Source organism: Ornithodoros turicata, chromosome 8, assembly GCF_037126465.1.
Source record: "Ornithodoros turicata isolate Travis chromosome 8, ASM3712646v1, whole genome shotgun sequence".
In the NCBI taxonomy this organism is placed as follows: Eukaryota; Metazoa; Arthropoda; class Arachnida; order Ixodida; family Argasidae; genus Ornithodoros; species Ornithodoros turicata.
The window spans coordinates 40,203,762-40,224,026 of NC_088208.1; the positions used below are offsets into that span (position 1 = coordinate 40,203,762).

Consider the following 20,265-nt stretch of genomic DNA (forward strand, 5'->3'; position numbering starts at 1 on the left):
CTGCACGCAATCGAAAATTACTTTAGAAAGCCGATGATTTCGTCATAGGCACACATACAGGATGGTGTTCCGTACATGTCTCGTCCCCACCCTGTATAAATGCGTTAGACGATGGCTTCAGACAACACCCTCTGGAATAAAAATGCACTTTCCGAGAACGGTGGCAGGACCCCGCCACCAGGACTGGCGTTTCTGTCGTCTGCAAACTGACTGCCAGGAGCATACCTGATACTGGGCAATGGTAACGACGCGAGGACATCATCCCTTCGTTTTCCATCAATGCGCAATACTAAATATGACGCACGCATAAACACAAATAAATGTTTGTCGTCCGCTTTCGTCTGGCTATGTCGCAGAAATGCAGACGACCATGCAGACGGCTGCGGAGACATTGCAGACGGTGCAATGCGGCCACGACATAGATAACTTATCTATGCAGTGGTTTATCCAGAATCCCAAGCACGGGGGAGGGGGGGGGGGCATTCTTATGGTTACGTCATAACAGCTCAACGTATCATTACGGACATGTCATTGTAGCTGAAATCGCAAGAGCCCCCATGTAGGGGCTGCACAGGTAAATAAGTTAGGGGTGTCGCCAAACATACATTTGGGGGTGTAGGTGGGGGGGGGGGGATCTGGATAAATCGCTGTTAAGCCATCTGTGGTGTTGGCAGCATATACCTCAAAACGCAATGCGGTATGTCTCCTGACGCCACGACCAAGGTGATACGGCTTTGTATTCTATAGGGTGTTCCTTCAGGTCACGGTAGAGAAAATGATCTTTGTCGTAATTGCCGAACACTGAAAAAAATTAAAATAAAAACAAAACAAAAACCGAAAAACAAGAAAGGAGAAAGAATGGAAGCGGATGGTCACCTGCCAGCCGTTTTCTGCGGACGTCACTAATTGTGGACTCCAATTGATCGATAGCAATGCTACATTTAGCAACGTAACACAGGTATGGAAATGACGCAGGGATCGAACGGGAGGGACGGTATAATGAAGGAAAATAGTCCTTCCCTCGCTTAGACTGCTTCTGACTAAAACCTTGAGCTCGACAACCGGTGTGTCGTGGTCGTCCTACATATAAGGATCCATGAGTGCAGTTCCGTTATTATGCCAGCACGGGGTAAGAGACAGTCTTACGTGCATGTAACGTTCTTGACTAGAGCGTAGTATTTCAAGCCGTGGTGCCAACGGCCAGCAGAATCGGATAAACGTTGTTTTTACTTGTGCCTTCCCAGTGTATACGGATGAAGCTGATTTCCGGAACAACTCTTCCTGTCCCCGTTCCTAGGAAACCGATACATCAATGGAGGGCACTGGAAGTTGGGCGATTCGCGATTTAAGACATTTCTGTCTCGGAATGGCTACATGTATTTATCCTTATCCCAGATGTATATATATATAAAAGAAAGGGGGGGGGGACGTCGTCATAAAGAGAGGCCCACGTACTGCTGCCAAGCTGGTTAACAAATGTAAGGCTGCAAGCATACCTTTCACTCGCGTAGCCTAACGAAGTTAAGTGGAAGGGTAGAGAGCGTCCCCTTTAGAGTTATTTGTTATAACAAGGAGGACGGACGACAAATTCTCAGACTCGGCGAAAGGTTTATTACGCAGTGTGTAAAAAAACCTTTTGCAGAGTCTGAGAATTTGTCGCCCGTCCTTCTTGTTCCGAGTCTCTCGGTCCCCTACAATGAGTCTATACCAGCTTGCCTGCACCCTCTCCCTTCTTTCCATATTTGTTATAAACGGATCGCTATAACGAAATTGTTATAAGTTGATAGGTAGAAACGTAATTCGTTATAAACGGATCGCTATAATGAAATTGTTATAAGTCGATCGCTAGAAGCGTAATTCGTTATAAGCGGATCGCTATAATGGAATTGTTATAAGTAGATCGCTAGAAACGCAATTCGTTATAAACAGATTGCTGTAACAATTTGCTACGAATACAAACGGGTCGTTTTCACGAAATTGTTATCGATAGATCGCTATAACAATTTGCTACAAATACAAACAGATCGCCTTCACGAAATTATCAATAGATCGCTATAAGATAATTTGCAAAAACGGATCGCTACAACGAGATTGTTACAAATGATGAGCTATAACGTAATTCGTTATAAACGGATCGCTGTAACATAATTTGCTGTAAACGGATCACTATGACTACTTCGAAAGCCAGAGAGGACCATCCATTTGTAATTAAAATAAAGACTGTGGTAATACTAAGTCAAATTCTCCTGGCAAATATGGAATTCCGGTCCCACGTCAGCTTAAAGAGCTCCAGCTGGATGTTGTTCAGCCCTTATGGGATCCTCAAGACCCCCGTGCAAGAACGGAACTGCACCCACCTATTAAAGTTGGCACAACTGTGTTCACTGTCCTCACCGATCTATACTAGATACGAAACAAGTCCCATTCAGCAAAGCCTGGGTGCACAAGACTTGAGCTCTGTGAAGACTTGCGTGAAGAACCCGGGCTCACTGTTGATGCGCAACATCTTTCCGCTTAGCGTACTGATGATGAGCAGGCAACGGTCCCAGAACTTATCCCGATTCTCGTCGACGAGGAATGGCTTCAGCGGGTACGAGATCTCGTTGCCCATGTACGCGTACGACAGGTACAAACAGGTTAACAGGACTGCCTGGAGCTCACGTTCGCTGCTGACGTCTTCGTCTACCAACTCGCGGACCAACATATAGAGGAACACAACGTTGGCTGGGTTGATAAACGCAATGTCCTGCCAGCCCTGAAGCAAGAGAGACCTATCGACGGTCCTCAACCAGAGGACCGCGTCGCCGGGCTGGAAGTCACGAAGACGCTTACAACGTTGGCTTAGGAACTCGCCGAGACAGCGGAGCAGTTCCGAAGTGGACGCCTGGATAACAGTTTTCCGTTGAGGACTGCTCGGTTTGGCGGGCGGTGCTGGACGCACTGCCGAGGGCTTGGCAGGCCTAGCCTTGTTGCTAGGCTCGAGGCCTAGGTTGTAACAGGATAGAGATTTGTGAACGTTCTTGTTGGGGTCCACAGGTTCCAGGGGCGGCCTCGAGGTCTTCTCCACTTTCTTCTTGGAGGAGACATTGAAGTGTTTCCAGCTGAGGGCGTTGATAAACAGGGTGTGTTTCTTGAGCGTGTTGTTGCTGCTCTTGATCTCCTTAACCACTTCCTGTCGGTTCTTGGCGTTGTTCAGCTGTTCATAGCTGTACAGGTTGTAATCCGAGTAGCTGGGAGGCTTTCGGTCTCGAGGCGAGAAACTCAGCACAGTTCCCATGACGGTAAAAAAGGTAGCTTTTCAGTGACCTGCCAACATGTCGCGCTGGTGGTGGTGATCGCCTTCTTCGCACTGGGTACCGTTGCCGTGACGACCGGTAACGGGCGCATGCGCGTCCTCGGAGTCGATCGATGGGTGCTCCTTCGTCGAAATGGGGTCGGGAGGATGATGCGTAAAGAGCAACGCTTTTATATCTCCATCCACTTGCACGGTGTCACTCGAAATTAAATCAGCTTCAAAGGCCATACGCCCCCCCCCCTCGCGGAACTTACCCGGGAGGGGGGGTCTGGCCCCCACCGAGAAGTCTACCCAGTTCACACTAGAGATGAAATTTACGAGGGACATCCGAAAAATCGCATGCTCCATGCGAATGAACGTGACAATCTTGTGAAAATTTACCTCATGACACGGAATATCAGACTTAATTCGTTCGGCCTCTGTGCATGAAGCGGGGGCAAATTAGCCCGTAGCCTCAAGTATTTGCGCCGGGAAGGGGGCATTGTGCCCCCTCCGGCAGATTGAAAACTTTCCACCTGTGTAAAAGGCGGTGAAACGCCGTAACGGACGGACGAAAGGACGGGTGCCTTCTTTACTTCCTATCTTGAGTTTCTTCTTCTTCTTTTTTTGCCGCTTCGTGGGCGTAAGATGACATATATAAGAGATAATAATGAGTTTTAGTGCAACATACGCTCTCGCATTTGCGTACACTTGGGATAGCGTGGTGGTTGTTCGCACTCACCACCAATGCTATCCCTGACGTACGCAAAGGCGATAGTGTACGATCCACTAAAACTCTACGTCGCGAGACGATGCTGAGTGACGTGTCAGTCTGTGGATTAATTTAGCGCCCCGAGGACTCTTTGACGCGTGCTCTAACAGGAGCACACAGGTGACGTGCCAAAGCAACTCGTGCCATTCTGTCAAGTTGCTGGGTACCAAGTCAGCCGCAGTTCGAAGCGCAGCCTCGGGATAAGAAGGCGGACAGGTGGAACTTGATCAATCACCTCGAGAAATCGAATAAAAATTCCGTGTAGAAGCTACTGAATAAAGAAAAGAAGGCTAGACGCTGAGACTACACAATGGGTTCTGCTTACTACTGGCTGTGGGAAACTACTAGCAAACGGCAAACATAGGAACATTGAAAGCAGACATATTGGGACTGCATAAGGGCATAAATAGTCACGGTAATAATTTAAATTTAAAGTAAGCCGACATACCGCGCGTGATCGACTCGCATACCGTAAAGTACGCTTCTCCCAGTACACGAGTGCTTTAGGTGAAGTTGTCCCCTTGGATAAAGCCTGTGACGATAGGAAAGGTAAAACAGGATCAGGGGCGTATTCAGGCCCCAGGTGTGTGGGGGTGGTTCCTTTGTCGAAGCGCGTAGTGGGAGAGGGGGAAATTCAATGTATAAACTGACGTTTTGGGGGCGATTGCCCCCCCCCCCTTCTTGGATCTGCCACGGAGCAGGATGTACATACAGGGAGAGATTTTCCCGAAAATCTCCAAAGTCAGGGGGCCATGTGAAATTGCCAATTGATTGGAAGCAGTTTCCCAGAAATCGACCTCTGGGAGTGAAGGAGGGCACTGATCTTTCAAGGGGGGAGAGGTGTATGCATTGGTGGCCAAGCTGTATTGGGCGATCTAAGAAATTTCAGGAGGGTTGAAAAAATCAGGGAGGGGGAATACATGGTTCATTCCAATGATGTCAATTCATTGTTAAAAGAAAAATTATGTGTTAGCACCATTAAGCAACTGTTGCTATATGAGTGGTTTACGGACAGATGAAAGGAGGGGGATGGTATGCGTTTTCAGACATTCGCACGGAGAGCGTGCTAGAAAAGCCATAGCCACAGACAGTAGAGCTGGTGGGAGGATTCAAACCCAGTACCTCCCAGTCTTTAGCCACCAGTAACGTACGGATTCTGTGTCCCAACGAACGATATATCGGCCATGCCACCAGTGATACCTCTTTTTATTCCTCAGTTTTTGAAGAGTTCGCACAACATTCCATCTGCAGAGTGACTCGTGGCGCCTTTAATGAGCCAGTAATCTACATAAGCTCGTATTTACGTGGCACTGTCAGTCTCTAATTCTTCTCTGGCTCATCTGGTAGGTTTTCCAGTCCCTGAAATGGAAGAATCTCCCTATAATGTCCGACAATGTTCCTAGGGGTGTCCCCGCGTGTGCAGCATAACTTACAACAGTCTGGTAGCCATCAATACCACTGATCCTCTCGTCCCTCTTGAACATGTCGATGTGCCAGTTGTCAATCATGCAACGCCTGTAAGGCTGATCAAATCAAAAGTTGTGAGATACGTACATGTTTACTTGTGCAGTGTATAACTACTCGAGAGAAATAAAGAAATGAAGTACTCGTAAAATATTATAGACGATGCGGGCAGGTAAAGCTAGGCCATGCAATACTCCACTTGACCTCACACTTCTTGATTACCAGCCAAAGCAGTTATCGGCATTATATCATGCTCACATATACACAAAACGAGCATTTTTTTTTTTGTCAATTTGTGCTCTATAGCCTTCGTTTCCTTAATTGATTTCCACCGTATTCAGGTTTTTAGGGAAACCGTCGGGTGTCCGTAGTGCGAGAATTGGCATCCAAGGACTCTTTTAAAAATGGATCTGTGCTCAATGGCGCAGTCCATAGGTTACTCACTTTTCCTTCCCATAGCCTGTTGGCGTATGGTGTGACGAAGTTTGGTATCGACATGAGCACGGCGATGATTCCGACTGAAGGTAATATTTCGTACCACATTCTTGTGAAGCAGAGGACAACGTAAGCACAGAAACAGAGGTGAAAGTCGTGAACTCGCGAACAACCTAAAAGCCCACGGTCGGCTTCAGTTGGCTCTTAACGGCCGGGTCGCATCAAAATGCGGAAGCGAAACGTACCATTCCAAAGCTCCAAAGCGTGTGAACGTTATGATCGTTTATAATCTCTTTTGATGTTCCATACTACCAGTAATACTAGGGCCCTGGTCATACAATCAGTTGTTTTACCGCATCATAGCACAAAACAACTTTAAACGAAATTGAGATTGTTTCGGTTTTCGTTTCTTTATCCCCCTCCTTTTCACGAAACGCTGTGTTTACGAAACAACACAAGCTGCACCGTGTTTCGTGTTTCTGTAGATACTTCACGATTTTGAGATGATCTGAACCGTTCTGCACTGCAAGTGTTTGACGACGGATTTTGACTTTGAAGTTGACTTTCTTGGAATATTTTTCACGATGAATGAAATTGACAAGCTCGAGTATTTGTCCCTCGTGTCAAAGATCTGTACAGAACTGGATAATCATTTGGGAATAAGTGACAAAGATATGGGTAGGTTTGACTGTGTTTAGTGCAGAAATACGTTTACGTGCCATAACTGACCATCGAGAAGTGGAAAAGTCCAGCGATCTGGTGAACGTAAATTGAGGCAAATGCCTCAGGACGGGAGCGACGTTCTTCCCGACCTCGGGCCTTTGCTTCAATCCACTGGCTGATCAGCACGGTGAAACTCAACTGTGATAAGTGATTGCCCCGAGTTGTAATGAAATCGAGAATGGGGACAGTATTTTGGTTGACCTTCGTAATGACAAAAGCCTGAACGTTGGCGACAATTAAGAAAGACGGTTCGAATACATTTCAGTAAACGACAGAGATGTCTCTTCATGGAGCTTAAATATCCCAAATATCATTTGGAAGGCATATAGCAAGAACCGGACTCGTTCGGTATTGTAAATATGTAAATGTGGCATGACGACCCATTGGACTTTCTCTTTTTTTCAGCCGAATTCATTATAGACCTAGCGGACAAGACTGGAACCTTTGAGTCTTTCAAAAAAGCCCTCATAGAAAATGAAGCAGAATTCTCGGTAAGTCTTTTCATGCACTTTTGAGCCCTGCTTACGTTGTTGGGCAGAGTAGCAAAGTGTAAAAGTTTGGTCTTCCCGCACCGTTACCCCCGAAGTCTGCCCAGGACGCGCACTAGTGACATCCTCCATGTGGAACACTCTATATGATTCACGTATTGAAACGAGTAAATTTTTCAGGATTCCTTCATTGCCAACCTCCTGCGTATCATACAACACATGAGGCCCAAAAAGGCGTCGATCATCACTGCTTCGGACGACAAGCCAAAGACAGAGCTGGAGAAGAAGCGGGAAAGGTTCCCTTGCTTGGCAATTCCAAACGACCCCAATGTCCATGTAGGCACCTTGATGAGGCTACACTGAGCACACTAAGCACACTAATGCACATTAACACACATGTGAGCGCACATTAATGTCTGCGTTGAGTTGGGTCAGACCTCAAAGTCGTGCTACCAGGAATGGTGGTGCTTGCTTGTAGTTGCTGTGACAGGGAACTGAAGTAATGAACGAATGGAATACTGACAATGAGAAAACAATAATGAAATTTATGGCACCAGAGTCTGTTGTCCAGTATGGCATGCTCTAAGTAAGCACGTCCAATGCCTCCTATATCTGTAGTGCGTGGCAAGACGGTAACTCCGTACTCCAGCGCCCCTTTCCTCTTCCTCCTCTCATGCAGCCCCCTTTTTTTGCAGCGGTGGTGCCAGTTCCCAAGGGTCGCGAGAACCGTCGTCTGCTATGGGTCCGGCGTTTTCGAATTTTTTTCGAATTGAAGTGGTTCTTCTCGTATTTAAAGGAGAGGCTGCTGACTTGACAGGCATAGAGATACAGGAGGCATTGGCGCGTCCTATGCACCACGTCGACGGTGCTCATAATGCTCGTAAAATCCCGAAATTTGCGTCCAACAAGGAAGAAAAGTTCGCGGGGCAAAGGATTCCGGGGATTGCGAAAGAACAAATGAAATGTAGCACGATATATTTTATAGCCTTGATGTGTGCTGCGGCTGCGTACAATCACCAAAAATGAAACGATGAGGTCGAAAAATGGTGAGAGAGATGCGCTTCTCATTTTGTGGTGCTTTCTTGTAGAAGCTGTTGGAAGAAGACGTAAAAGTTGCCGTAGATGCTCTGGCTGAGCTTGAAGCTCTGGCACCAGGCTCGAGGTGAGTCCTTGCGCAAATTGCTCTATTTTAGTTGAACATTAGACTACGTATGTTACCAAAGATCTCGATTTATTGGATGTTTTGGAGAATTTGCTCTCGTGGTGGAACCATTCGGACAACGATCGAATTACGAATAGAAAAATGGTGACTTCTCCAATATTTGTGTAATGCCCACTTTTTCCTAGTCAATGTACAAGTATTCTGTGTACTAAAATTCATTCTGGCCTTGTGCATTGGCTGTGTAGAAATGAATGAGGTACGAAAGTTAGAGGGAACAGTTATTTCTTCGTGAGCTAACAAAAAACGGAACGAGTGAGATAATTCAGACATCTTGCTTTCGCTGTTATACTATTAACGTATGTTATACTTAGAAGTGTGTACGTCATGACTAGAAAAGGGGTACAGCTGAGTGAATTCCGATATCTCTCGCCCAGTTTTATTTTAATGCACGTTCCATTTAGAATGTGTGAGCAATCAATGAGTGACATTGACATGTAGAGCACGCAGCAATATCACCGCGTCAGGTAGGGTTTCGAGCAATGCCAGATGTAATGCCAGATGCAACAGACCTAACTAGACAGGGGAGCCAAGGATGCTTCAATCATTCCATCATTCAAAGATTAATTTACGTGACAGAAATCTGTATAGAGGTCACCGATAAAAAAAAAGAAGATAAAGTCACTTTTGGTTCTTTGTATTTTCAGAAAGAAGGAAGCAGAAGAGTCAAAAAGTACAAAGTCCAGGAGCAGACACCACAAGTAAGAGAAGGGACATCATATTTACCCGGTTGTATGGCGGTCAATCACTTTAACCGTAAGGTGCCCATCTTGTGCCTAACATTGCTGACAAACTCGTTCAAACACTTCACCGTCACGACAGACAACATATCGTGGGTGTGTCCGTGTATTCTGGTAGACAAGCATGTTGATTGCTAGGATATTGTTGAGTGAGAACCCAGCCCAAATTTCACTTTGCGGTTGGTACCATCCACGCTGGATATAGAATCATAGTCTGTGTCGATGCAAACTATGCACAAGTCAACGTAGCAGAAGACAACTCGGATATTTGTCGGGTGTATATCTGGAAGCTGGCGTAACGTGATTCCCTCAGGCCGTGTCCAACAGTGTTTGCATGCTACTTATGAATAGAGCCTGAAGTTTTAGGGTTTTACCCGATTCTTGCATGAATTTGCACCCCGATTTGAAGGTCGCTCCTTAGGGTGAAACCCGATTTTTACCCGGCAAATTGCCCTCACTGGTATGTCCATGGGAATGCACTAACTTACTTGTTTGGCAGAAAATGCAGTTACATCAGCGTTTGTACCAAACCACTACAGTTAGTTTGAGCAACTGAGCCTGATTTCTCCCCGAATTTAGCGTACTGGAAGTTTTTTCACCCAAATTTGCGCGAATTTAGTGCACACGTTTATTTACCCGATTTTAACCCCCCGAATTTAGAAGAAGATATTTTCCCCGAAAACTTCAGGCTCTACTTATGAACCGAGGAAATGATTGGATCGTGCCATTTGTGTGTGTTTACGCTTCTGTAACGATGTCGTATTGCTGTTTGCGGAAAAACAACTTTTTGTGACACGTTTCTCTTAGGGAAAAGCGCAGAAGATCGCGCTCGAGGTCCCGCAGTCCATCTCGGCGACCCTCGTCTAGATCTCGTTCACGGAGCCCCTCAAGACGATCGTCCAGACGGAGATCTCGCAGCCCTTACTCTCGGCGCTACTCTGGGGGGCACAGGTCACGCAGCCCGGAAAAGCAGAGCAGTAGAAGGGCTCCGACTGAGCCTGTGGTGGGTCAGGTAAGATGCGACGCTTAAATATCGCAAGCTTTGCACCTGGCCAAGCATGCATGGAACTTTGTGATGTAGTATAAGTAGGACCTGATTTTTTCGGTTTTTATTTCTCAGCAAAGTCGGGGGGGAGGGGGGTAAATATGTATCGGGTTGTCTATGTATATCGGGTCAAATATGTATCGTTGAACTGCACCTGATTCAACGCAATTCTGGTTGAATTCTGGTTGATCTAGTAACTTGTACTTAAAGTCTCAAGATTTTACATTTAGCTTTTTGTATCATTTTGTGTCGGCACTTCATTGAACGTATCTCTTTTGGCTTTGGCTTCATCACCTCCCACCACAGTACAGCATACTATAGTGTGCGCCATAAAAACCTGATCGTCATCATCATCATCATCGTGAATCATGATACTTGTCAGTGCTGGAGTACTGAGGCTGGATGACTGTCTGCGCAGATTTACCAAGGCAAGGTGACCAACATAATGCAGTTTGGCTGCTTTGTCCAACTGGAAGGTCTACACAGGAGATGGGAGGGCTTAGTACATATCTCTCAGGTAAGAACCTTGCACGAAACCAAAGTAAAGGGAAAAACCAACGACAAATAATAGTAGTACGATAAATAATTAAATGTGGGAAATTCCACGGGGTGACGCCACAAGTGGCAAAGAACTCTTCAAACTTGAACTATGCATGTATAACTTCTCTTCAACAGAAGTGCAACAACAAGTTAATTGTCATGTTTCGGAGCAATGTTTTCCCTTTCTTTGCTCAATATTTCCCTGCTTGATACTATACCCACTGTCAAATTGTCATCTGTATGGTTTCTCTCAAAGTAAAATACTATATCTGCAGTGAAGTGAAAATGAATGAAAAAGGCTGCTTAGCAGTTAAACAGGAACCTCATTTAGGATTCTATATTAGGATTTTTATTGAAAAGGAAAATCTCTTTCAAATTGAATGTATCGGTGAGCTCAAATAGTTCGAAATATGCGAGTGTAAGCCCGAAAATGCCACGAGACAAGGTATACAATGCAGTCAGTGCTGCTTCATATGAACATTTGTATGCGTATATAGATCACATGTTCGGTCGTAGAGGCGTGCTTCGCATTGGCTCAGCTTTAAAATGATTATTCGCGCAGCCCTATTAACCTTCTTGGTCTTGAATACAGTGCTATTTCATGGTGTACAGGGGTACAAATTACTGTAACCTCAGCAACCATGTAACTAACAATTCATCGTTTTCAAACATAGCTACGAAGAGAAGGCCGCATCACCAACGTCGGGGACGTGGTATCCAGGGGTCAGCGTGTGAGGGTCAAGGTGCTCTCCTTCACTGGTCAGAAGACCAGCCTCTCCATGAAGGTAAAGAGCAACATTTCCTACAACATCCGTCACACTGTGTGATCACTGCACGCTAATCGATTTTGAGAACTAACGCCACTGGGCCGTTTAGGACGTTGATCAAGACACCGGAGAAGACTTGAATCCCGTGCGAGAGTTGGGACGCAATCCGGATCGGCCGTGCTCCTTGCCGCTGGTGACAAAGCCAGATGATGACGACGTTGACAATCGTCGCCGCGTGCAGCGGATATCGAGCCCAGAGAAGTGGGAGATCAAGCAGGTGATTGTTGTTGCGCATCCTCATTTATATCTCCCCCGAATGCTGCCGGAATTTCTTTATTGATTTTAACGAACTCTCGTAGATGCTGTCAGCAAATTGTATCGATAAATCGGAGCTGCCAGATTTTGACGACACGACGGGTCTGCTTCCGAAAGACGAAGATGATGGTATGTGAAGTGATTTCTGTGGCTGCCACTCGTGCTTTTACATGAATATCAGTGCGTGTGTTCTGTATTTATTCATTTCTAAATATCCCAAGGGCCTATGCAGACATTACATCGTATAATCAGTTCAGTTTTACTTGCTTCACATGTGCAGCCCTGGGTTTAGATGGTACAAATGTTCTTTCAAATATTTGCTATGAATGAGAGAGAGAGAGAAGAAGGAACTATATTCTATAACTTTTCTTTGAACATACTGGTGATAAAATATGTTCAGAAAACAAACATTGGTTTATTTTGCACCATACGTTGCGTGTCTCGAGGTACAAAAGACGTGGTTAGTGGTGAAATACTTGGGGACATGATTTTTTTTGTGCTTTCTAATGACTCTTGTCTGGAACCACCTATTGCCAATTGATCTATTGACCAACAAAAGCTGCCTATTAGCCTATTACGAACCCGATAAATAACTGCCCCTTTTTTATTTGCCACCCGAAAATCAACTCTTTGCCCGATTTTACCCTGTTTTACGGCTCCTGAAATACAAACCAGTTTTTTTACCTCCAGATTTTCAAAAAACATCAAACCCCCCCCCCCCCCCCCCCCCCCCCGAAACGCAGGGCCCTAATTATAATCACTTCGACCAGAATGATCTGTATATTATTGTCGGCTGAGGTTCTGTTGGTATCTGTGGTGGTGGGAAAGCATATTTTGTGGTTAGTGATGGCCTTCTTTTGTGTGTCACCAGAGGAAGACTTGGAGATTGAACTTGTGGAGGAGGAACCACCATTTTTGAGAGGTCATGGCAGGTCCAACTTGCAGGACCTGAGTCCTGTGAGGATAGTAAAGGTAACACTTCACATATCAATTTTACCGCCAGTTAAATAAAATCAGGGGTCAACCCCCACCCCCCCAAAAACAGAAAAGTATGTTTTTCTGGCTATCATCCCGACTAGAATTACAAATATTCGAAAGAGAGACTAAAAGATGCCTCCTTGCCTGTGGTACTAGAGCACTCACAATCACACACTGTGTTGATGACATTGTGATATATTCTCAGAACCCAGATGGTTCCTTGGCACAAGCGGCCATGATGCAGTCAGCACTAGCGAAAGAGAGGCGAGAACAGAAACAGCAACAGAGAGAAGCCGAAATGGATTCAATACCAGCGGGGCTTAATAAACACTGGATTGATCCCATGCCTGACGGTAAGGTTCCTTCACATTTCTTCCCCTTTGTAACTCGTAGCGGGGGGCGTGCACATTACTTGGAACCTTGTGTTTAGGGTTAAATTTGGTAAATATAACGTAACTGGGGGAATACGGCGGGAAATTCTTTGAACTTGGCTCAGCTTCTCGCAGTTTCATGTCTCCTTGTCACTCTTTTTCCTTCCCACTCAAATATCTGCTGTTTCCCCCCGAGATTTTACCCTGTTTTACACCTTCTGCCATAAAACCGAGTTTTTGACCCTAACTTGGAAAGAAGACGAAACCGGAAAGACACGAAGATCTAATTATGCTTCATTTTATACATTGAATGTAAACAGTAAGAAGGTGCATAGCCTTAATTGTGCCTTATTTGTGTTAGCTGAGTTTGAGGCCGTGTTTGTGTTTGTCTGTTATCATCCCTACTTCGCCTCGGGTTTTCAAGTCATGGATGTGTCGAAAAGCTTACTACTGTCCTAAAAATGGTGTCACTAAGAAGGAGCTGTTTGCAGTTGAGGGACGCACGCTGGCTGCCAACATGCGTGGCATTGGCATGATGGCCCAAGAACTACCCGAGTGGAAGAAGCACGTGACAGGTGGAGCAAAGGCCTCTTACGGGAAGAAGACACAGATGACAATTCTAGAGCAGAGGCAGTCCTTACCTATCTACAAGCTCAAGGATGAGCTGGTCAAGGCAGGTTATACTTATCATATTTGCACAATTCTAACCCACCCTTCACCAGGGTTGACAGGTCAAAATCCTGAAAAGTCTCCGACACGCTATGAGAAAATAGCCAGTTTTGTAACCAGTCGTGTGCAGGCATCATATATCGAATACAGGACTATTCGAGCACTAAAACGTCGGCACACAAGCAAAATATTCCAAAGGACATTGTACTGAATTCGAAGAAGACCGATCATTGAGAAGAAGAATGAACCGTGCGTAAACTTCAGCGTTATGTGGAGCACGATGAAGACTCTCCCTATTTAGGTTTACAGGGATCCCTGATGTAGTGCGAAGAAGTATATACACAAAACGAATCCGAAAATAGCCAAGTCGGCATTGCCCAAATTTCGACTCCACAACAGTCAGAGAGTAACCAATTTGGCGCAAAGTGACCAAATCTGACCAACCCTGCCCTTGACTGTAGAAGACTGTAGAAAAGAAAAGGAGACGTACTTAGTACCGTTAAAACCCGTCCTCGAAGCTTTGCAGGCAAAAATACTGAATTTATAGAGCTTCGCACAATGCTGTTAAGTACGTCTCATTACATTTACTTTGCTGTTACAAATACAATACAAATTACATTTCTGTGCAAGTCTTCCAAAAACGCAAAGGTGTAGTCTGTGAGAAAAAAATAAGAAAGAGAGAAACTCTTGTAGTATTACCTTTCTAGCAATGTCCCTCCCAAGGTCCATATAATGTCCCGTGATTTACAGGCTGTGACAGACAACCAGATCCTAATAGTCATTGGAGAAACGGGATCGGGAAAGACGACCCAGATCACGCAGTACTTGGCTGAGGCAGGATTCACGGCCAGAGGGAAGATCGGGTGCACCCAGCCGCGTCGAGTGGCAGCAATGTCCGTGGCCAAACGTGTCGCCGAGGAGTTCGGATGTCGTTTGGGCCAGGAGGCGAGTGCTTCTCCTCTACAATGTTTTGTGAGCATATCAAATAAAAGCATCCATTTCATTCATTTAGGTGGGCTACACAATCCGTTTCGAAGACTGTACCAGCTCGGAGACCCTCATCAAGTACATGACGGACGGTATGCTGCTGCGAGAGTGCCTTGTCGACCTCGACCTGACATCCTATTCAGTCATCATGTTGGATGAGGCACATGAACGTACCATCCACACCGATGTTCTCTTTGGCCTGCTCAAGAATGTACGTTCAATGTAACACATGTTCAAGCACATCAATTCACTCGTGGTGGCATCATTCACAATCATATCATGAAGAACGATGTGATGTTGAACGATCGGCTTTGATGTGATGTGATGTGATGTGATGTGACGTTGATGTTAAATGATGGGCTATGATGTGATGTGATGTAGAAGCTTATGTCACACGATGAGTTTTGAAGTTTGTGTCCAATGGTAGGTTGCGATGTTGATGTCCAATGATAGATTATGTGGTGATGTGATGTTGTGAGCTGTGGATAAGGCTCACCATGGTGTGATGTTGAATGAATTCCTAGAAAAGTGCTAACCTGTGCTACTATGTGTGTTTAGTGTAGTTGAATCTTGTGGGAGAATGGAATTCTGGAGAAGAAAAAAAAAGATAGCCATGAATTTTAACGTGCACACGATTTTGAATGCACATTTAAAAAAGTGGTCAATAGAATCGTGTAAATATGGTATGTCAATCATCAATAACCCTGTGTGAAACATTCTCTTACAGGCAGTGAAAACTCGGCCAGCGCTGAAGCTGATCGTGACTTCAGCGACATTGGACGCTGTCAAATTCTCCCAGTACTTCTTTGAAGCAGTAAGTGTGCACGGCAGGCTTTGAGTGGAAGCACAGCGAGAGTTTCCTCACAAGGTTCCTTCCAACCATCCTTTCAGCCCATCTTCACGATACCAGGCCGCACATTTCCTGTGGAGATCCTCTACACGAAAGAGCCGGAAACAGACTATCTGGATGCATCGCTCATTACGGTCATGCAGATCCACCTGACAGAGCCGCCAGGTTAGTGAGGTTTCAATGTCTGGTTGGATACGGTTACAGCCACGCGTTTTGGGGCTAAGTCTGAGCGCTTAGCAAGAAATCATCTGCAGAATTTTGGTACCAACAGTGCTTTTCAATAACAAGAAGAAAACGAGACATTTTGTCAAGTTTGGCGGACATGACGCAGTGCAGGAAGCTATGAAATAACTAGAAAGTTTATTTCTGTGCACCCTGTACCCACAAAATCAGTCTTTGCCCAGGTGATATCCTGCTCTTCCTCACTGGCCAGGAAGAGATTGACACCGCCTGTGAAATCCTCTACGAGCGGATGAAATCCCTGGGGCCGGAAGTCCCCGAGTTGATCATTCTTCCCGTTTATTCTGCGCTCCCGAGCGAAATGCAGACCAGGATTTTTGAGCCAGCACCACCGGGCTCGAGGAAGGTATGTCCCTTTTACCCTCACTAACGAAGCCTTCACATGTGCTTGCATGAGGCACTGCCGGTGCAGATCTTGACTGAAGGCAGCCAGTTTGCTAGTTCCTCCAGCCAAGACCACACTCATAGTGGCTGTAGCCATGGATACAAGTTGCATGGGCAGCCACTTGTAGTTGCGGGACATCTGCATCTTAAATTGTCTGCGGCGGCTTGCTGACAACAGTTGTACTTCATGCGTTACGTGAGGGAACAAGTACCGAGCGTGTCATATTTAGCTTGAATGATCTTAAGAGACCACCTTCAGCTGCATGGGCGACCACCTGTTATCACAGGCTTTCTGTGCAAGATGTAGTCTACAGTGTTTTGCTGAAGCAGACGACATCGGAGAAAAGGAAGTACCTGTTTACCATGTTGTCTAGTAGCAGGGATTGGCTCTACTTGTAACTGTCCTGGCAAAACAGATCCAGCATAATCCTGTGTAGCTGATATCACCATATACTTTCCTGCTCATGAAACCAAATCGTGGGACGAATCAGTTGTGGAAAAAAAGGTTGGCACATGCTGCATCACATACAACGTGCCATATTTTCTGCTTCAGGTGGTGATTGCAACAAATATTGCGGAGACATCCCTCACAATTGATGGTATTTACTACGTGGTCGACCCCGGATTTGTGAAGCAGAATGTCTACAACCCAAAGACTGGGATGGACTCCTTGGTGGTTACACCCATTTCTCAGGTACACATCACTATAAGAGTTTTGGTATACTGACACACCACCCTTTATGCAGGCCCAGGCAAAACAGAGGGCAGGGCGTGCCGGCCGTACAGGGCCAGGGAAAACGTACCGCCTGTACACGGAGCGGGCATACAGGGACGAGATGTTGACCACCCCTGTTCCCGAGATCCAGCGCACCAACCTGGCTTCCACCGTACTCCAGCTCAAGGCTATGGGCATCAACGACCTGCTCTCTTTCGACTTTATGGATGCTCCCCCAACGGAGGTACGTCTGGAAACTCTGATACCCTGTCACACGGGCAGTCTTCAATTATCATTGAAACCAATGGCAATTGAAAATGCGCTCAGCGCCATCAAGTGGGTAACCTGTCAACCTGTCAACAGCACTGGATTGAACGCTGTTTGAGACGTTGACACGTTACCCACCTGGTGGCGCTAAGCGCATGTTCAATTGCCGTTGGTTTCAATGATAATTGAAAACTATCCGTGTGACAGTGGCATGAGACTGAAAGTCTGTTAAAACAATCGGCAGGACTATCGGCACCTTCAGTGTCCTACGGTGCCTTCCGTGAATTCGCCAACGTGCAAATGGTGCCGTTCAGCAAAACACATTAATGAACAAAAGCCTAGCTCGGAGAAACCAAAAATATGGAGTCCCCCCAACTGTTTTGCAAACATTGTTCCTCCGTAAGTGTGCAACGATTGTCATTTTGTAGACACTGATCATGGCCTTGGAACAACTGCATTCCCTGAGTGCATTGGACAACGAAGGTCTTCTGACACGCCTTGGCCGAAGGGTAGGTGTATACGTCTCAAAATTCCGCTTCGCTTGTCCTAAAAAACCACGTTTTTGGCAGATGGCTGAATTCCCATTGAGTCCCAACCTGGCCAAGATGCTCATCATGTCAGTCCACTTGGGATGCAGCGAAGAGATACTCACCGTGGTCTCCATGCTTTCCGTGCAGAACGTCTTCTACAGACCTAAGGTACGGGATACATTGCGAATGCTACCTGAAGACATACAAAGGAACATGTAACCTAGAAAACATCACTACCATTTCGGTACTGTACACGTGCTGACCCCCTTGTTGCACCAGCTACTCAGTTGAATGGGAACATGACTGGGGACTTTCCCATTACACCTATACAACATCTTCAAATTCGTTATGCCGTATTATTTTTCGATTCTAAGGACCACCTCTCTTTGAGTTCATCGTAGCAACTTCCTTTTCGGTCTGACAGAAAATGAGGAGACTCTCGTGTAAGCAACTGGAAAGGAGGCCGACTCGCTTGCGATCGTGTGACATAGTGACGTGATGGACCAATGGACGCAATCGCGCGAGCGAAGTGGGAGAGGGTCCTTAGATTCGTGCCAACTTTTTTATTTTTCACACGTTTTTTCAAACGTTGTTATGCAGTGCCTACCATTAACCTATTTTGTGGGTGCTCTTAAATAGTCATTGAACTTCTAACGTGATTACTCCAGGACAAGCAAGCACTTGCAGACCAAAAGAAGGCTAAATTCAACCAAGCTGAGGGTGACCACCTGACCTTACTGGCTGTCTACAATTCCTGGAAAAACAACAAGTTCTCCAATGCCTGGTGCTACGAAAACTTTGTGCAGATTCGAACCCTGAAGAGGGCCCAGGACGTCCGCAAGCAGCTCTTAGGCATAATGGACAGGTGCGTCAGTTGAGAACGTGTTGTACTGTACACAAATCATCATGAATAGAACGATAAGGATCCACTGACTCACAAGAACTTGTGGCAGCCCATGGACTATGATAACTAGCTGTGGCCTGTGATGCGATTTGAGCACCTGATTAAGAGATCAGACATCATATGAAGCCTGTCATCATATGATCATACAGAAGCCAATCAGATAAACAATGATTTATTTGTAGGATACTTTTTTGTAAACAATATTTTTTAGAAGATGAGCGGGATAGCCCTAGAATTAAAAAATAAATCATTTATGATGAATAAATGTTATCTTGACAGGCACAAGCTGGATGTTGTGTCATGTGGCAAGAACACCGCTCGCGTGCAGAAGGCCATCTGCAGCGGCTTCTTCCGCAACGCTGCCAAGAAAGATCCGCAGGAGGGCTATCGAACTCTGGTCGACGGACAGGTGGTCTACATCCATCCCTCCAGTGCCCTCTTCAACAGACAGCCCGAATGGTAAGCGCAACAAAAATGGCAGACTTTAGAATCCATGGGTTATTGTTTCCAGAAAGGAATAGATTTAAAACCATGGGTGTTGCTTTCGCCCATAAACCATCGGTCAACTGCCATATGGACCACAGCTTGTGTACATTCATGGTCAATCCAGTTGAGCTACCTGATGCAAGTAGTTTGCCAACAAGTGTTGAAATTGACAATCTATTCTGTCAGTAGAAATGTACGGTTACCTGATGAACCAAAGACCTATTAATGAAAATTGAATAAGAATTTAATTCCAAATTTCAATTTCAAAGTGTACTGTATTGCTCATTGCATACATCGTCTTCTACCAGGGTGGTCTACTACGAACTGGTGCTGACAACAAAGGAGTACATGCGTGAGGTGACCACCATAGACCCCAAGTGGCTGGTGGAGTTCGCGGCTTCCTTCTTCCGCTTTGCCGACCCCACCAAGCTGAGCAAACACAAGAAGCAGCTGCGCCTGGAACCCCTGTACAACAAATACGAGGAGCCCAACGCATGGAGAATATCGAGAGTACGTCGCAGACGCAACTAGTACCTTTCCCTTTTTTTATCTTGGGGACTGCCATGTAAAATAAAGTGTAAATATCGAGCGTACAGGAACTTGTTGTCTCGCTGACTTTTTTCAAAAAGTTGCTTCCGAGGCTGCTGTTCACACGTGCCAACTTTCTCCCCCAACTATGATGACTGACTTAGATTTGAATAATGACAGCTGAAAACTTGAAAACACAAGGCACCGTCAGTTGGATTTGAACCCAATCCTCTGATCAATGGAAGGTTGTTTCCGCTTTCCGCAAAATTTTGTAACGTTTCTGCGGGTTAAACCCGACCAGTCACGACTGCAATCCCCCCGACACGACTGATACTGCTCGCACTTGCGGATGTGAACGTGCCGCGACTAAAGAAAATTTAATGACAGGAACACCAGGAGAGAAATTGTCAGTCAAGTCTAATTTTCTTTGCACACTTAAAGTTACGAAAAGCTGCAAAAGTGCGGCTAGCCTGGGGGCAATCATAGGAGAATGCTGTAAAATTATTTTTGCGTGTTCTCTCTTTCCCAAAGACATCTAAATTCCACTTTGCAGAAATATTAATTTTCTAGCGCA

The 20,265-nt window shown here is 45.7% G+C and overlaps 3 protein-coding genes across 3 annotated transcripts; 1 reads left to right on the forward strand and 2 right to left on the reverse strand.

The window, feature by feature from the left end:
* Positions 1 to 2,054: 2,054 nt before the first annotated feature.
* On the reverse strand, positions 2,055 to 3,330 carry LOC135366289 (cyclin-dependent kinase 5 activator 1-like). Its single transcript, XM_064598965.1, has one exon. The coding sequence runs from the start codon at positions 3,275 to 3,277 to the stop codon at positions 2,426 to 2,428; it is 852 nt and encodes a 283-aa protein (XP_064455035.1). The 5' UTR covers positions 3,278 to 3,330; the 3' UTR covers positions 2,055 to 2,425.
* Positions 3,331 to 5,233: 1,903 nt separating this feature from the next.
* LOC135366290 (uncharacterized) lies at positions 5,234 to 6,161 on the reverse strand. Its single transcript, XM_064598966.1, has 3 exons — positions 5,955 to 6,161; positions 5,480 to 5,569; positions 5,234 to 5,405 (listed from the first exon to the last, which is right to left on the reverse strand). The coding sequence occupies exons 1-3, from the start codon at positions 6,051 to 6,053 to the stop codon at positions 5,367 to 5,369; spliced, it is 228 nt and encodes a 75-aa protein (XP_064455036.1). The 5' UTR covers positions 6,054 to 6,161; the 3' UTR covers positions 5,234 to 5,366.
* Positions 6,162 to 6,374: 213 nt separating this feature from the next.
* On the forward strand, positions 6,375 to 19,756 carry LOC135367340 (ATP-dependent RNA helicase DHX8-like). Its single transcript, XM_064600557.1, has 25 exons — positions 6,375 to 6,623; positions 7,074 to 7,159; positions 7,337 to 7,492; positions 8,245 to 8,318; positions 9,023 to 9,076; positions 9,923 to 10,127; positions 10,579 to 10,677; positions 11,375 to 11,485; positions 11,577 to 11,744; positions 11,827 to 11,911; positions 12,654 to 12,754; positions 12,966 to 13,113; positions 13,623 to 13,804; positions 14,551 to 14,745; positions 14,813 to 14,998; positions 15,515 to 15,601; positions 15,679 to 15,802; positions 16,042 to 16,223; positions 16,815 to 16,955; positions 17,008 to 17,220; positions 17,672 to 17,752; positions 17,813 to 17,941; positions 18,442 to 18,638; positions 18,957 to 19,136; positions 19,472 to 19,756. The coding sequence occupies exons 1-25, from the start codon at positions 6,530 to 6,532 to the stop codon at positions 19,692 to 19,694; spliced, it is 3,501 nt and encodes a 1,166-aa protein (XP_064456627.1). The 5' UTR covers positions 6,375 to 6,529; the 3' UTR covers positions 19,695 to 19,756.
* The last annotated feature ends 509 nt before the right edge of the window (positions 19,757 to 20,265 follow it).